At 38.9% G+C, this 14,395-nt stretch overlaps 1 protein-coding gene across 1 annotated transcript; it reads left to right on the forward strand.

Moving 5' to 3' along the window:
- Positions 1 to 503: 503 nt before the first annotated feature.
- On the forward strand, positions 504 to 13,627 carry LOC311044007 (hydroperoxide isomerase ALOXE3-like; the record flags this gene model as incomplete). The annotated part of the gene is made up of 14 exons (XM_084055430.1): positions 504 to 572; positions 4,681 to 4,888; positions 5,334 to 5,415; positions 5,515 to 5,637; positions 5,746 to 5,849; positions 6,070 to 6,242; positions 6,358 to 6,501; positions 6,703 to 6,906; positions 7,223 to 7,309; positions 7,552 to 7,718; positions 10,463 to 10,584; positions 11,523 to 11,623; positions 12,536 to 12,706; positions 13,448 to 13,627. 14 exons carry the CDS (start codon positions 504 to 506, stop codon positions 13,625 to 13,627), a joined length of 1,935 nt encoding a protein of 644 aa, XP_083911556.1.
- Between the last annotated feature and the right edge of the window lie 768 nt (positions 13,628 to 14,395).

A 14,395-nucleotide genomic window follows, 5' to 3' on the forward strand; every position in this document is an offset into this window, starting at 1 on the left:
TCACTCAAGTGCAACGTTTGCAAATTCTAGTTTTGTATTTTGAATAGGTCTATATCCCTAGATGATATTTGATCATGATAGCCTTTCCCAAGTGGTAGCTTAGTCACAGTTATCAGTCTTCAAAGACACCAACCATATTCAAATAATGAAGAAAGTGTGACACTTTTTTGGAACAGAACATGTGGGGGAAATCATTTTCTCTCTTTCATTCACTTTAATAATAATACAAAAAATAATAATAATAGTAGCTTGAATTTATATAGCGCCTTTCAAAAACAATGAACAACCAACAGACAAACTAACAAACAAAACAACAAACAACTATATGCCATAAGCCTGAGAGAATAGGTGTCTTTTCAAGACACACAGCCTTAAGAGTCCAGTGTTGCATGAGCATGGAGCAGGAGCATGACCAATCCCTATTGGGAGAGAGTTCCACAGGGTGGGGGCTGCCACACTGAAGACTCTGTCCCCGACAGAGCCTTCAGAACAAGGTTCAGAACATGGTTTGCTTGTTTGCCTTGGGGACAGAGAGGAGGTCCAAGTCTGTGGACCACAGGGTCCGTGACAGAGTCGGTTTATGGCTTGAGAGGTACTTGATGATGATGATAATCAATGATCATCATCATCATCATCATCATAACTGTCATACCAATATCAATTCTTCAGCATTCGTCATCGTCATCATTATCATCATCATAATCAATCAGTTCCACAGTTGGATAGACAGATGTTTGATGCCTACATGCCTACATGCAATCGGGATGTATTTCTTGAGTTTTAAGACCATTCCACGTAGGTTTTTCCCAAAATAAAGTGTAAAGATGTAATAAATACAGGTTCAGAAGTGTACCGTTCCATTTTTAAATACTTGGACTTGATAAAGATGCACAGGACCACAGCTCAACACGAGGAGGGTAACTTTTCTATTTCTGAACATGCACAGAATCGTCTTTGACCAGAGACGTAAGTTTCTTGTCAGATTTCAATTTGAAAACTTGTCAGACTGGTCAGTTTTCTTTCACTCTAAGCTCCACTGCTATGGGTCATTAACTGTGCTAAAAATGGATTAATCCACACATGTTGAAAAGGTTTGATTGGGACAGTACATTAGCTGAGATTTCTTTGAATTATAATAAGTTATTTGCAAAGATGCAAGGGGAAAACTTTGTTGTGTGGTGTGTCTTACAATTTCATGAAATATAACCATGTTTTGCTTCCTAATTAAATAAATAACCATTATATACAGTCCTTTTGAAGAAGTACAATTTTGAATTAATATCTGAATAAATTATACAGTCCTTTTGAAGAAGTAAAAAATGTGTACGTTATCTGAATAACTAACCATTTATTTTTGCCCTTAAGTCATTGAAATTTCTGTATCCTTACTCAGCCACAATGTAAAGTTTGCCTGTCTGGTTTGGTTTGAATAATGTCACAAGGTACAAGAATTGATCAGCTTGCCCTTTGACCCTATCCAAATCATGATAAGATGTAGGCTTGATAGAGTTAAATCTCGTTATCATAATTATCATAATGTGTCTAGGGTCATAAACCTGCTTAAAATGTCAATTTAATATAGTGGTGTCTTTTTGGGCCTATACTTCAGTAAGTCTACTGTATTTTCCCTTCCAAGGCCATAGCTGGTTCCATAGTTGTTATCTGGTGCCGGCTCCATATGTTTCCAAATCAGTAAAACTTGTCTTGTCAACGCTTTGCGCTTTAATGTCAAATGGTGTGTTCAATGTCCTAATGACCTGTATCTCTGTACGATGACCGATATCTCTGTTGGACCCAACATCGTCACTAATTCCCTTTTGTCAGCTGTCATCCTGTCACAGATAGAACCATGCACATGTCCTATGATATCGAAGGAACAACTTGTTTATGGAACCGAGAATTGTACACAAGGACACCCTAAGACAACAACTTATTATGATGACACCCTGATGCCTGACAGCTCATCAGATATGATCTGACGTCTGAGGGTCTTAACCAATCGTTAGGATCCACCTTATATCTGATGTCCGGACTCCAACTTGTAAATACTATTGCCTGTTATTGAATCATGAGTGTGTGATTGTTATTCTTGTCTGTAACTTGTACTGTCTCCGTGTGCACGCTCAGGCAATACAGACTGATCATTTTTGGACGTACCGGTGTGTGACTATCATTTCTTTGGGTGGTGGGGGGTCTTAGCACCAAACCATCTTTTTCCATCTAATCTTAGAGTTAAATAATTCAACTCTATCAGCGTGCAAGGCCGTCCCATGAGCAATGCAACCCTGGTTACTTCGACTATATTACTATATTATAGCCGTTGAAATATATAGACGCTCGGAGCGCCAGGTCAGGTAGGTTATTGTGGCCTCCTGGTGGCACTATAATAGGCCAATGTGAAAAGGGTGCCATTTCTTCTTAGGCCTTTCACGGCAATCGGACACTGCATTCATAATTTGAGGCATTTTGTTCCAAAAATGTGTTTGCTAAATTAGACCTGCTGGTGGCGCTATAACAGGCCAATGTGAAAAGGGTGGCATTTCTTCCTCTGTCTAGTGGGAATGTGCGTGCGAAATTTCACAGAAATCGCACGCTGCGTTCATGATTTGAGGTATTTTGTTCAAAAGGGACCTATCCTGCAAACTTTGGAAGCCAATGTTAGCCAATTACGATGGAATATGAAATATCGGACATAGTCTCGGCCATGCCTTTCGGCCTGGCAGAGACAATAATAGAAGCTTAAAGGTAGGGTAAGTGATATGTTTTGGTCAAAACAAAAAAAAAATGTTAAAAGGTGGAAGCACTATGTTCTGATAGTATTCATTCTGTTTTTTCTTAATAAACAGAAAATACATTTTCAGCATGGGTTGCAAATTTCCAACCAATCAGGAGAGAGTGCCCATTCATCAGCTACATTTTTAAGTGTTCCAGTTTCAATTTTGTGTGCTAATTTCTTTATGCCATCACTTCCCATTTCAATTGTTTATCCTGTATGAGTTCTCTCTCCTGATTGAATATGATTGGATAAAATTGGTATCCCGACCTGAAAATGTATTTTCTGTTTTTTAAACAACTGTACTCCACCCCTCCTCAAGAACTGCTGACCAGAAAGGCTCATTCTTTAAAACCTGCCCTCTCCCCGCCTCTCGTAGCATTACATTTTTGAATCCCAAGCTGTAAAGTTTCTGTAGAATAATCCATTATTATGATGTAACCTGGCGTTTGTATTGGCATGTTACCTGCACATGTGTTCTTCTAGCGCCTTCCTGTATCTTATTTTCAGAATGTTTCAGGATATTTAGCCATAATAAATACAAATATATGCAATTCTAAGAAATACAGCTGTAACACTGCACTGTTGAAACCAGGGGACTTTGTACATGTCACATAAGAGTGTTGAGAGAGTTGATTGATTAGATCAGATAATGACAGTAGCCACTGTTAGAGAACAGTACTGGAGCCTGAGTTGCGTCATTTAAGACAGTACCAAGTCACATGATTAATCAACAGAAGGTTTCACCCACATGGGTAGACCATGTAAATAGAGTGGATGCTCACTAGTCAGTACGAAGTGTCCTGCAGGCATCAGTGTTATTAGTTGACAAGGTGTTATTGCTGCGTTCGTCATTTTCCATTGCGAGCTCCGAGAGACTGACGGTAAGAATTGAGAGTGTTTACACAACAATGAATGTATGTGTTTCTGATATGTTTTACAGTGTTGTGTGTATATTTCATGAGAAAAAAAGAAGGGAAGTCCGCACACCGATTGAGCTCCCAATGGAAGAGTCTGGTGTATTCATTTGTTAGGCAACGTTTTGACCACTGTCGGTCTTCATCAGGTCTCGATACATTACAAGGCAAGGCAGTTTAAATACAGGAAGGAGAGGCACAATACAATCAGCGGCAGCTTAAGCTTGCAACTGCAAACTGTTCCTGTTCGCAGATGACTCTGCTCTGCTGGTCTCGGACAGGGACAGGCTGCAGGTTGAGAAAACTCTGAGCTCCAGATACGGATCTCGACACGATCCGTATCTGGCTCTCCGACAACAAACTATCATTACACCTGGGTAAAACTGAATCCATCCTCTTTGGGTCCAGTTCTAACCTTTGCAAGGCTGAGAGTCTCACGATCAAAGCGGGTGATGATGTTATCACAAGAAAGGAGGAAATTACCTACCTGGGTTCCATCTTGGAGGCATTAGTATCATTGGTAACACCTGTGAATGTCTTCACAATATGGCTGCTGTGCATAGAGCCTATTAATAAACCAGACTCTTCCATTGGCAGCTCAATCGGTGTGCGGATTTCCCTTCTTTTTTTCTCATGTACGTATTGTTGTCCAGCACTTACTATTTTGGATGTCCGTGCTTACCCCTCGTTCCTGTGTGTATATTTCATGTCAGTAATTTGTTGTTGTGTTGTTGTTTATGTTTCCTTTCCTAGGTTTATAACCTATTGGCCTAGAAGTGTTAGAGTATGTTTGTATTGTAATGTTAGTATAATTAAATCATCAAAGACAGGGGTCTGAGTTGTGTCCGCCAACTCTGTTGCTCCAATATCCTTTACAAGGGGAGATCTAATTAGTTGCATTACTTGTGCGACTGGCTAGATAAATTGTACAGTTTCAAACCTGCCAGACCATTTCCCTGACTATTTTTACTCCTTCTTTTTTTCATACAGACTAGGGGCTACCCTGTGAAAACCAGTTTACATCTTGGGCAACTTCTATTGGTCAAACTGGAGAAAAAATCCTTTGTCCTAGATATCGCAGACGATGCATGGTTCTGTTCTAAGATTGTGGTGACTACTCCAGAGGACGATGTCATCCTTTTCCCATGCTACAGATGGGTGTACAATGGGAAACCGATAGAGCTGAGAGGAGGGAAAGGTGTGTTCCAAATAAAATAGACACTATAGAGCGCCAAAGTCTGACATCACTGCCGCCAGAGGGTGCTATCATCCTAGGTTATTATTTTTATATTGGATTTCCCATAGGGGAATCTTAAATCATCATATAAGAACTGTATTCCAGAAATAAACAAATCAGCCGGGCGATTATCAAATCGATATCATAGAGTCACATACCTGACAAAATCTCCTGGGTGGTTTGTTTATTTTTGGAACACAGTTCTTATGACGCGATCTAAGATTCCCCTATGGGAAATCCAATACAAAAAATAACGCCATGACCCAGAGGTAGTGGGAGGAGTGGACTTTGTTACTCTATAATATACACGGTAATTGTGGTCAAACATTCACTCCCATTTATGTGATGACTCTGATGTTTTCTTGATGTTTTCCATGATATAACTATTAGTCTTCTTTATCCTCAGCCATGAAGGCCTTTGAGGATGACCATCCCCTTCTGACCGACCACCGAAAAAGAGAGTTAATATGTCACAACGACTTGTACCAGTGAGTTTTATGTGTGCACAATTACATACTGCAAGAAGGGTTGTCGTTATAGTATCAAATATACAAATATTACGTTTTTCATGATGTCATTCCCTACAGGTGGGGGACAGCTGGTCAATTAATGCCACACATCTCCACTTATATGGAAGATTCTGAGATCCCTGATGAATACCGTTTCTCAGTCTCTAAATCTTTAGAAATTGCTCTTGAAAAAGAAATGAGGTGAGTCTATATTGTTCAGGATCTCTACATACTGTACTGTATAACAAGGACAAATAGACCTAGTATAAAATGTTGATGAAAAATAGTAACTTTATTTTCTTTTTCCAGTGTGGCTGAACTCAAACTGAAGGGAATGATAAACTCTACTGAGCAGTGGGCGGACTTTGAGGCCATAAAAAATGTTTTCTTGTTCAAAAAGACACAACTGTCAGGTAGAAATGGACTCTAAAGTTTGTAGTGTAACTCACTGGAACATTCTCATTGAATAACTACAAGGATTATTGCTTACATGCACGTAGGGTATAATTGGCCATGTTGCATTACATCCACATCTGAGAATGAAATACTCTCTGACCATTAGGAAACAGAAACATTTATATGCGGTGTACAATACATTATAAATAAAACATTTACCAATTGTCATTCCTGTAGAGTATGTCTCCGAACACTGGATGGAGGATGACTTTTATGGATTCCAGTTTCTGAATGGAATCAACCCAAATATCATTCAGCGCTGCTTGGAGCTTCCTCACAACTTTCCAGTCACAGAGGAGATGGTGAAGCCCTTCTTAGACAGCGGTAGCTCTCTCCAGATCGAAATGGAGGTAATGAATCCGTCTATTATATTGGTCCGTTTCAATTAATGGTTGTGTTAATGCCTGTGACATCCAGGAAGTACAAATATGTTGTATCTATAATCTAGTTTCTTCTCTCACGCAGAAAGGCAATATATTCCTCTGTGACTACAAGGGATTGGTTGGATTGTCCACTAAGGTGGAGAATGGTGAAGTTCTGCCTTTGACACCTGGTCTCTGCTTGTTTTACATGAACCCAGAGAATAAACTGATGCCCATTGCAATTCAGGTATTTCACTGATGAGGTCATTCAGTTACTGTATAGTCAGTCACACTGTCAAAGGAATATGAGCATCGATATGGGATCACTGGTCAAGTTTGTTTGACTACTACTGTACTTGACCATTAAGGATGAGACACTGAGAACATTTAAAGCCCGAGTTTTTACATGAAAATGTAAAAAAGATTTATTTTCCTTTTAACATCCCAGCTGACCCAACAGCCATCAGAGCAGAATCCAATTTTTCTGCCCAGTGACCCAGAGTGTGACTGGTTGCTGGCCAAGATGTTTGTGAAACATGCAGATGGCATCTACCACCAGTTTGTGTATCATCTATTGAACACTCACTATTTGGCAGAAGCATTAGCAGTTGCAACTCTGCGAAGCTTTCCAGTGATTCATCCTCTCTACAAGGTATGGTCATGAAGATCATTTAAATTATTTTACTATATGTATGTATATATAGCAGAAATCTTTCAGCGTTTTTAATGTCACTCACAACTCAATGACATTTTAACTATATCCACAAAACCTTTATGATTATGAATAACACACTGCTTTTTCATTACTGTTACCTAACCTCTAGGTCATATGGCTGCTGTATAAACATAACATAACTTTATAGAAAATTGAGTTTTGCACAATAAAACTTGAATATTGTACCACTGTGTATGATTCTGGGTTTGTGATTAATCTTTGACATGGTTCTTCCTCCTCCTTGTCTGTCCAGTTGCTGATCCCACACTTCCGTTATATCTTCCCAATAAATGTACTTGCCCGCAAAATACTTCTGTCACCTGGAGGAACGTTGTCTACAGTAAGAATAATATTCAAACTTGAATTGCTGCTGATTTTCAAAGTATATTTTTATTCAAAAAAAATTAACCAGTAAGAGATAGTCTCTTACAGTATTATTTCAACTCTCGACCGGATACAAACGCCTGACGTGAATGTGCAACGCAAAATAGATGCTCAGTGCGGCACTCTCAACAATTCAAAAGCAAGAAATGCCTTGGTCTACACAGCCCTAACCTTGTCTAACGCTCATTATTTATTCAGACTTCGCTAACACCAGAGGGTTTTATTGAGATCATGGGAAGGTCTCATTCTGAAACAACCTACAGCTCCCTCTGTCTGCCAGAGAACATCAGAGCACGAGGACTGGAGTCTGTCCCAAACTTCTACTACAGAGATGATGGACTGAAGCTGTGGAACATCATCAACAGGTGAGCATTAACCATTGTTGTGTGACCGTCATTGAACCAAGCACGTTGGCAAAGACCGCACTCATTTAGATTGCAGGTCCTTACCAGACCACTGCTACGGCCCTTTAACAACTTTAACCCTGGCATCTCTATTTTGGGCATGGCATTAGGCAAAAAAAGGAACGAAAGAAAGAAAGAAAATGAAAGAAAGAGAAAAAATAAATCCTAAAATGTTTTGAAAATAATGTACTATATTTGTCTCTGCAAGGTGTGCACTCCCTTGAGGCCAGGGAAAAACCTTTGCCCTGCATTTTTCACATCTGCCTTTTATAGCGCCACCAGAAGTTATATATCTCTGCTGTCCAGCCAGAAACGGCTAACTCCAAAACGCTCATTGTTCAGGAAACGAAAAAACAAAATATACGTTTTTCAGAAAATGAAGAAAACCTTATATTTTTAAAACAAAGCAATACTACCTCATCAAAGTTGGTATAGTGACTGTATATATTGTGAGATACTTGCATGTGTCCTTATATTATCAACACTTTACCCAAATCGCGGGTAAATCAACACTTTACCCAGCGCGAGTGGAGTTAGAAGTTTCAGACGAGCAGAAATCAAGCTGAAATGGAGTTAGGTGTCCAAACAACAGTAGCTCCACTCGCTGCTGAGAGAGAGGTTTCAAAAGGGTACAGATTCCCAAAAGCTAACAATGGATCTCCAAGCTCACAATGCATCACAACAACGTTTGAATTAATGCCCTGATGCTTCATGACACTTATTATTTAGGCCTAAAACAATAAACAGGACTTTAAATATTACAATAACTTCTGCAAAGAGGTAGAACACTAGTGCGACAGAAATGCTATGAACGTCTTTCTTCTTATCACAATGCTCAACTCATTAAACACTAAATAGATTTTAGAAATATAATTACTTGTTTTCATAACATTAGCGTCAGTGCTAAGTTTGATAAACAGGTACACTGCATAGTTTTAACAGACTACGGGGAGTCTGTTTACGTGTTCCTCCTCGTCGTTCACTGCGCAACGCGCACTGCTAATGCTGTGAAGCAGCACTGTGTAGACGAGAGGGGGGAATTGTTTGTTTTTGACGGACAGTTTGAGGATCCAATGGAGTTGGGAGTTTTCGTCCGAGGCGCTTTTTAATACTTTTCATTGTTTTTTTTGTTTTTTCCTTTTACACAGATGTAAAGGGGGTTTAATAGCATTGATTTATAAAAAAAAAAAAAAAAACCGAAAATGGAGTTAGCTGTTCCCGGCTGGACACCGACGATATACTTATATAAAACATTTTTTTATATTACTCCTTCAGATCTTATCCAAATTTCATACAAATCGGTAGACATTGATCTCTATAGTCATGCGATCAAGACGGATCAGTTTGATTTTTCATATTCCATCCTGATTGTCTAAGACTGATCTAAAGTGGTCCGTTTTGAACAAAATGTTGCAAATCATGAACGCAGCGCCCGATTGCGGTGAAACTTTGCACGCACATTGGCACTACTTTGCGGAACAATGCCACCCTTTCAACATTGCCCTATTACAGCGCCTGATTGGCGAATTCCGAACATTGGTGGCCCACACTAACCTACCTGACCTGGCGGAGACCTGTGCTCCGAGGAGCACTTTTTCTAGTTTTGTGGTATTTTTGTGGTTACAGTAAGTGGCTTGGGGAATAGTAGTCTTGTCGATTTGTGGCTTGACCCAAAAGAAATTGCAATAGTATCATTCAGGATTTTTTTATGATCCTTAGGGTCATCCAAATAACATATTAAAACTAATATATACTTAGTGGATCAAGGTCAATTTAGGGGTTGAAATGTGGGGCCTTCATGCCTTCAGCGTCACACAAATTAGGTTAAATTGGCATCCAAGATGGCTGCCGGGGTCTTTAAATTGCTATATATCAATTGAAAAAATGGATACAAAAGATGTATTTATTTATTGTGGTACCTCTATGCATGCTTAAGAACAGACTAAAAACCTAGGAAAATATACCTCCCGGAACGGTGTAATTTCATTTTACTCCCAAATGAGCAGTGTGGCACAAACTAAGTGCCAAATGCGACAAACAAATGGGTGTTGGGGTATTGGTACCCCAAATACAAGCATAAGACATTAAAATATCCTCTCAAAAAGTGTTTTATTGGCAAGATTGACCCCCAAAACTCAAGAAAATACACCAAATATGTTGGATAACTCTACATAAACCCTCCAATATTTAACACCATTTGACCAAGACGCCAACGTTTTAAAACCTCAAAACTTTGCTTTTGACCTTGACAAAAGTAGGTTCCACTAAATCCATGAATGAACACTTTTAACATATGATGTAGGAGGGTATTGGGACCAATAAGAACATTGCAATCACGTTACTATTGCAATTTCTTTTGGTTGGGCCTTTCTTTTGGCTTAGATTGACTGGCTTATAGTTGCAGGGGCAGGAGGATGTGTTACACATGACATACAGTCACACCCAGGAGCCACTTGATGTGATAACATGTTCTTGTATCGTTTGACTTCCTTGTTGTTTATTCTCTGAATTTTCTTTTTTGGAAATTTATGAAGTGAGGTTTTATGAAAGCTATTAAAGAGAGTGATGAACTTTTGGTGTTGACACCAATTTCTATAATTTTATGACATAATGTTATATAATTATCTATTTCATCTGCATAGAAATGTATATAACTATACGTTTAGGCCAGTGATATTTAAATACTTGTCATTATGTATCTCCAGCTTTGTGAGAGCAATAGTGGAGCACTATTACCCCTCAGACAGTGATGTGTGTAGAGACTCTGAACTCCAGGACTGGATCAACGAGATATTCACCAAAGCCTTCTTAGGAAACAAAAGCTCAGGTATATTACAACCTACGGTATGCTGTTGACAAACTAGTTAACATACACTAGTAAACATCATCTTTAAACAGTTGTAAAGCTTTGTTTAATGTTGCACTTCACAGGACCTTTTTACGTGTGTCTAAAAGCCGGACTAAAGCCTCCTAGAGGCTGTGCTTCTCCTGACACAGACTGAAGCGTTTGAACCGATTGATATTCATTCTCAGACATGGTCTAATATGGCTTCCAAGTGGATCTCGGAAGTCATGTGTCCAGCCTCGTAAAAGTCAAAAACTAAATAGAAAAAGAAAAAGAAAAGCTTCCCAGTAGACAGGAAATAGTGGCCATATGTCCATGTTGTGCGTTGAACTGTGCACAAAGCATTTCATGGGCACTAACTTTTCCATCTGTGCCGCGATTGTCATATTGGGGACATGAGGGGCGGTGGTGCAGTGGTAAAGTAGGTGCCCACTACCATGGAGTGTCGTGTTTGAATCCACTGTGTTACATCCAGCTTTGTCTATCTATACGAACACAATTGGCCCGTGTTCGGGGAACTAAGCATTCCCTTCATGTTTCTTGTTAAACACACAAACTGACAGGACCGATTACAATACACTGTCACGCATTGCTGCAGGTACTGTACTATACTGTAGTTGACAAGACACCGCCAAAGGTCCTGAAGATCTGAGAGACCAAAAGTTTCTATCAAGGGTCAGCAATTTACTAATACTGGTGCCAGGCTAATGCCTTGTAAAATGAACTTTCAAGTTTTTACTTTACTTATATTCATAAATGATCACAAAAACATGGATTTGTGAATAGTGCAATGTTGGTGGTATTTCTCAATTGGAAAATGCAAGGCTGTGATTTAACCTGCTATGAAGTCAAAGCTCTAATAAATAATGAATGCCCAAGCTTCAAGATATTAAAATGTCTGTTGATGTTGATCTAAACAGGGATTCCTGCAGCCTTTCACACTGTGGAGGAAGTGATCAAGTTCATAACCATGCTGATCTTTACTGTATCATGTCAACATGCTGCAGTCCACCTTGGGCAGGTAAGATATTTCAATTAAATCTTCCTTGTTGCAAAACACACACCAGTGTTAATCGAGCAAACAAAATGGTTCAAGGCCAAACGCCCGAAGAGTGCTTTTTATATAGAACAATCACACATTGCAGATTACACATTAAATGATAGAAATCTGTTAAGTATGATGCACAGGATCTACTGACAGGGTCAGTTGGCTGGGTCACATACACATTGTAAAGTCATATTTTGGACTGTGATAGCATGCAACACTATGTGTTCACTCCCAAAGATGTCTCCTATGGCCTCTCTACGTTGGTTGCACGCACCACCATCCAGAGTCCTGTATTATCTCTTTGCCCCATGAATGACAGAAATATGGAGGAAGGTATTAGATCAAGCCTCCTGGCAGATTTGTGCTCTACTGAGTGCACCTTAAACTGTGCATAATGACCCCAAAAGACATGTTTGCAGTTGTTGAAGCATACTTTTACATGCTACTTAAGTTTGGCTGGTTTTGTCAACTTAGCCACCAAGTGGCTATATATTATAAGTAGATTTCACTTCACCACATCTCACAACCCAATGCAATGGCTAAGATAAGATCTTCAACGACCTTCATTGATCCCGTGAGGGAAATTAAGTCGCCATGGACAGTACAGCAGCTAAAAAAGCACACCCAGTGTGAAGTGAGTGGTGCCATATATACAGTATATGCACATACAATATACAACACTATCACACCCTCAGCAGATTCTGTTGAACGGCTTGTTTCTTGGCAATTAGTCTACTGAGCGAGCTGAGTGACCATTGTGTGCCTTGTTATATATCTTCATAGCTAGCGGCACAAAGGACTATCTGAGTCTGTTTGTTGCCTGTTTAATTGTGATTTGTTTTATTGTGACTTTTAAATATGTGCATTCTCTCATCTCAATTTTAGTTTGACTATCAAGGTTGGGTCCCAAACTCCCCTCTCGCACTGCGTAAAGCTCCTCCAACCATTAAGGGACAGTCTAGCATGAAGACGATGTTTGAGACACTTCCGAGAGTTGGAGATGCAGTCAGATTTGTGTTACTTGATTGGGTACTCACCAGGAAATACAAGGACTCTGTAAGTTTTACTAGGCATGGTTGAATCATGTTGCCATCATGACTGATAAGTAATAGCTGTGAGACTTTGTTTTCAGTGGTGGAAAGTGACTAAGTACATTTACTAAAGTACTGTACTTATTTAAAATTCTGAGGCACTTATACTTTACTTGAGTAGTACTGTATGTTAATTTTTCAATGCTCTATACGTGTGCAAATATTGTACTTTTTACTCCACTACAATTATTTGAAAACTTTAGTCACTATACAGAAGTTACTTTCTAGATTAGATTCTTAATACAAAACATATATTGATCGATTGATTGAAAATTGTATTGTATACTTTTGTCTAAAAGGTCCATCCAAAAATGTCCTTGCGGACTTGTTTCCGTTGAGGTCCTTAGTATTAATTTCATAGACATATATAGTAGCAACCAAACAGTTCAAATACCAACACAAAAATGCAGAGAAAATAACACCATGTACAAAACTTTTTTTTTTTTTTTTAAGTACATTACCCACATAAGCCTGTTATTTGTTGTGATTTGAAACGAGTTTGATCAACAAGCTAGATCGTCTATTTTGCAAAGATTTTGAGTACTTTTACTTTTGGTACATAGGTATATATTGATGCCAATACTTTGAACTTTTATTCAACTAACATTTTTAATACCCCTTTTACTTGTACTTAACTTTTCTACTTTTACTTAAGTAACACATCTGAGAACTTCTTCCACCTCTGATTGTTTTCCATCTTTTCCAGATTCCCCTGGGTTTATATCCTGATGAACACTTTGATGAGCCTGCCCCAAAGCAGATGATCAAGGAATTCCAAGCAGAGCTCTCCTTCCTCAGTGAGGCTATTGCAGCAAGAAACACAGGACTGGTAGTGCCTTACAACTACTTAAACCCTACCGAACTAGAGAATAGTATAACCATGTAGTCTGGGGGTTGGCGACAGGGCCTTTCTGTGTGGATTTTGCATGTTCTCCCCGTGTCCCCTAGGGTAGGTACCCTCACAAAAAACATGCAGTAATCCTTCATTCTTTCAGATGAATTATGTAGTTTCATTCAACATATAGGCTACATCAACTTGGTTTGGTTTAATGAATAAAGGTAAACTAATAATGTTATAATGATATTTTTCTATTCCACGTAAAATGTATGATATGCTCTACTCAATTAAGAAAGTAAGCAAAGTAAGCATTGCCACCAATCAGGTGCGGTTATTTTTTAGATTTTAATGTTTGAGTTTTGACTTTGCCTGTGTGTTTTTAATGATATTCTGATGTGTGTGCACTGGGTATATCTTTATGCTATTTGTCTTATTTTGTAAGCATAATAGATACACTTTGGCCATATTTGCTCCAGAAGAGATTGATACCATTTGTTCCAGAATTTCAAACTAAACCTGCGAAGAACACTGCAAATAATCACGTGACTCGCAAGCTTGTAACTGTGTGGACACATTTCTGAAAGGTTGTGCAATATGGTGCAATGGTGCAAATGTAGTGTTTTGAAGAAAATGCAAACGGGCTGAAATTAGACAGGCAGAAATGCCTGTGGCCTATATGGAGAGTTGCTTCATGATTTAAGAAATCCAGGGAAATTTGATTATTCAACCTGCTGTTTTAAAATGTGAAGGAGTAGCCTACTTCTGGGAATATGAAAACAAAGGAATTCAGTAAAATATTTGAGGTTCAAACAAATA

This window comes from Gymnoscopelus microlampas (genome assembly GCF_963454915.1).
Source record: "Gymnoscopelus microlampas genome assembly, chromosome: 4".
Classification (NCBI taxonomy): domain Eukaryota; kingdom Metazoa; phylum Chordata; class Actinopteri; order Myctophiformes; family Myctophidae; genus Gymnoscopelus; species Gymnoscopelus microlampas.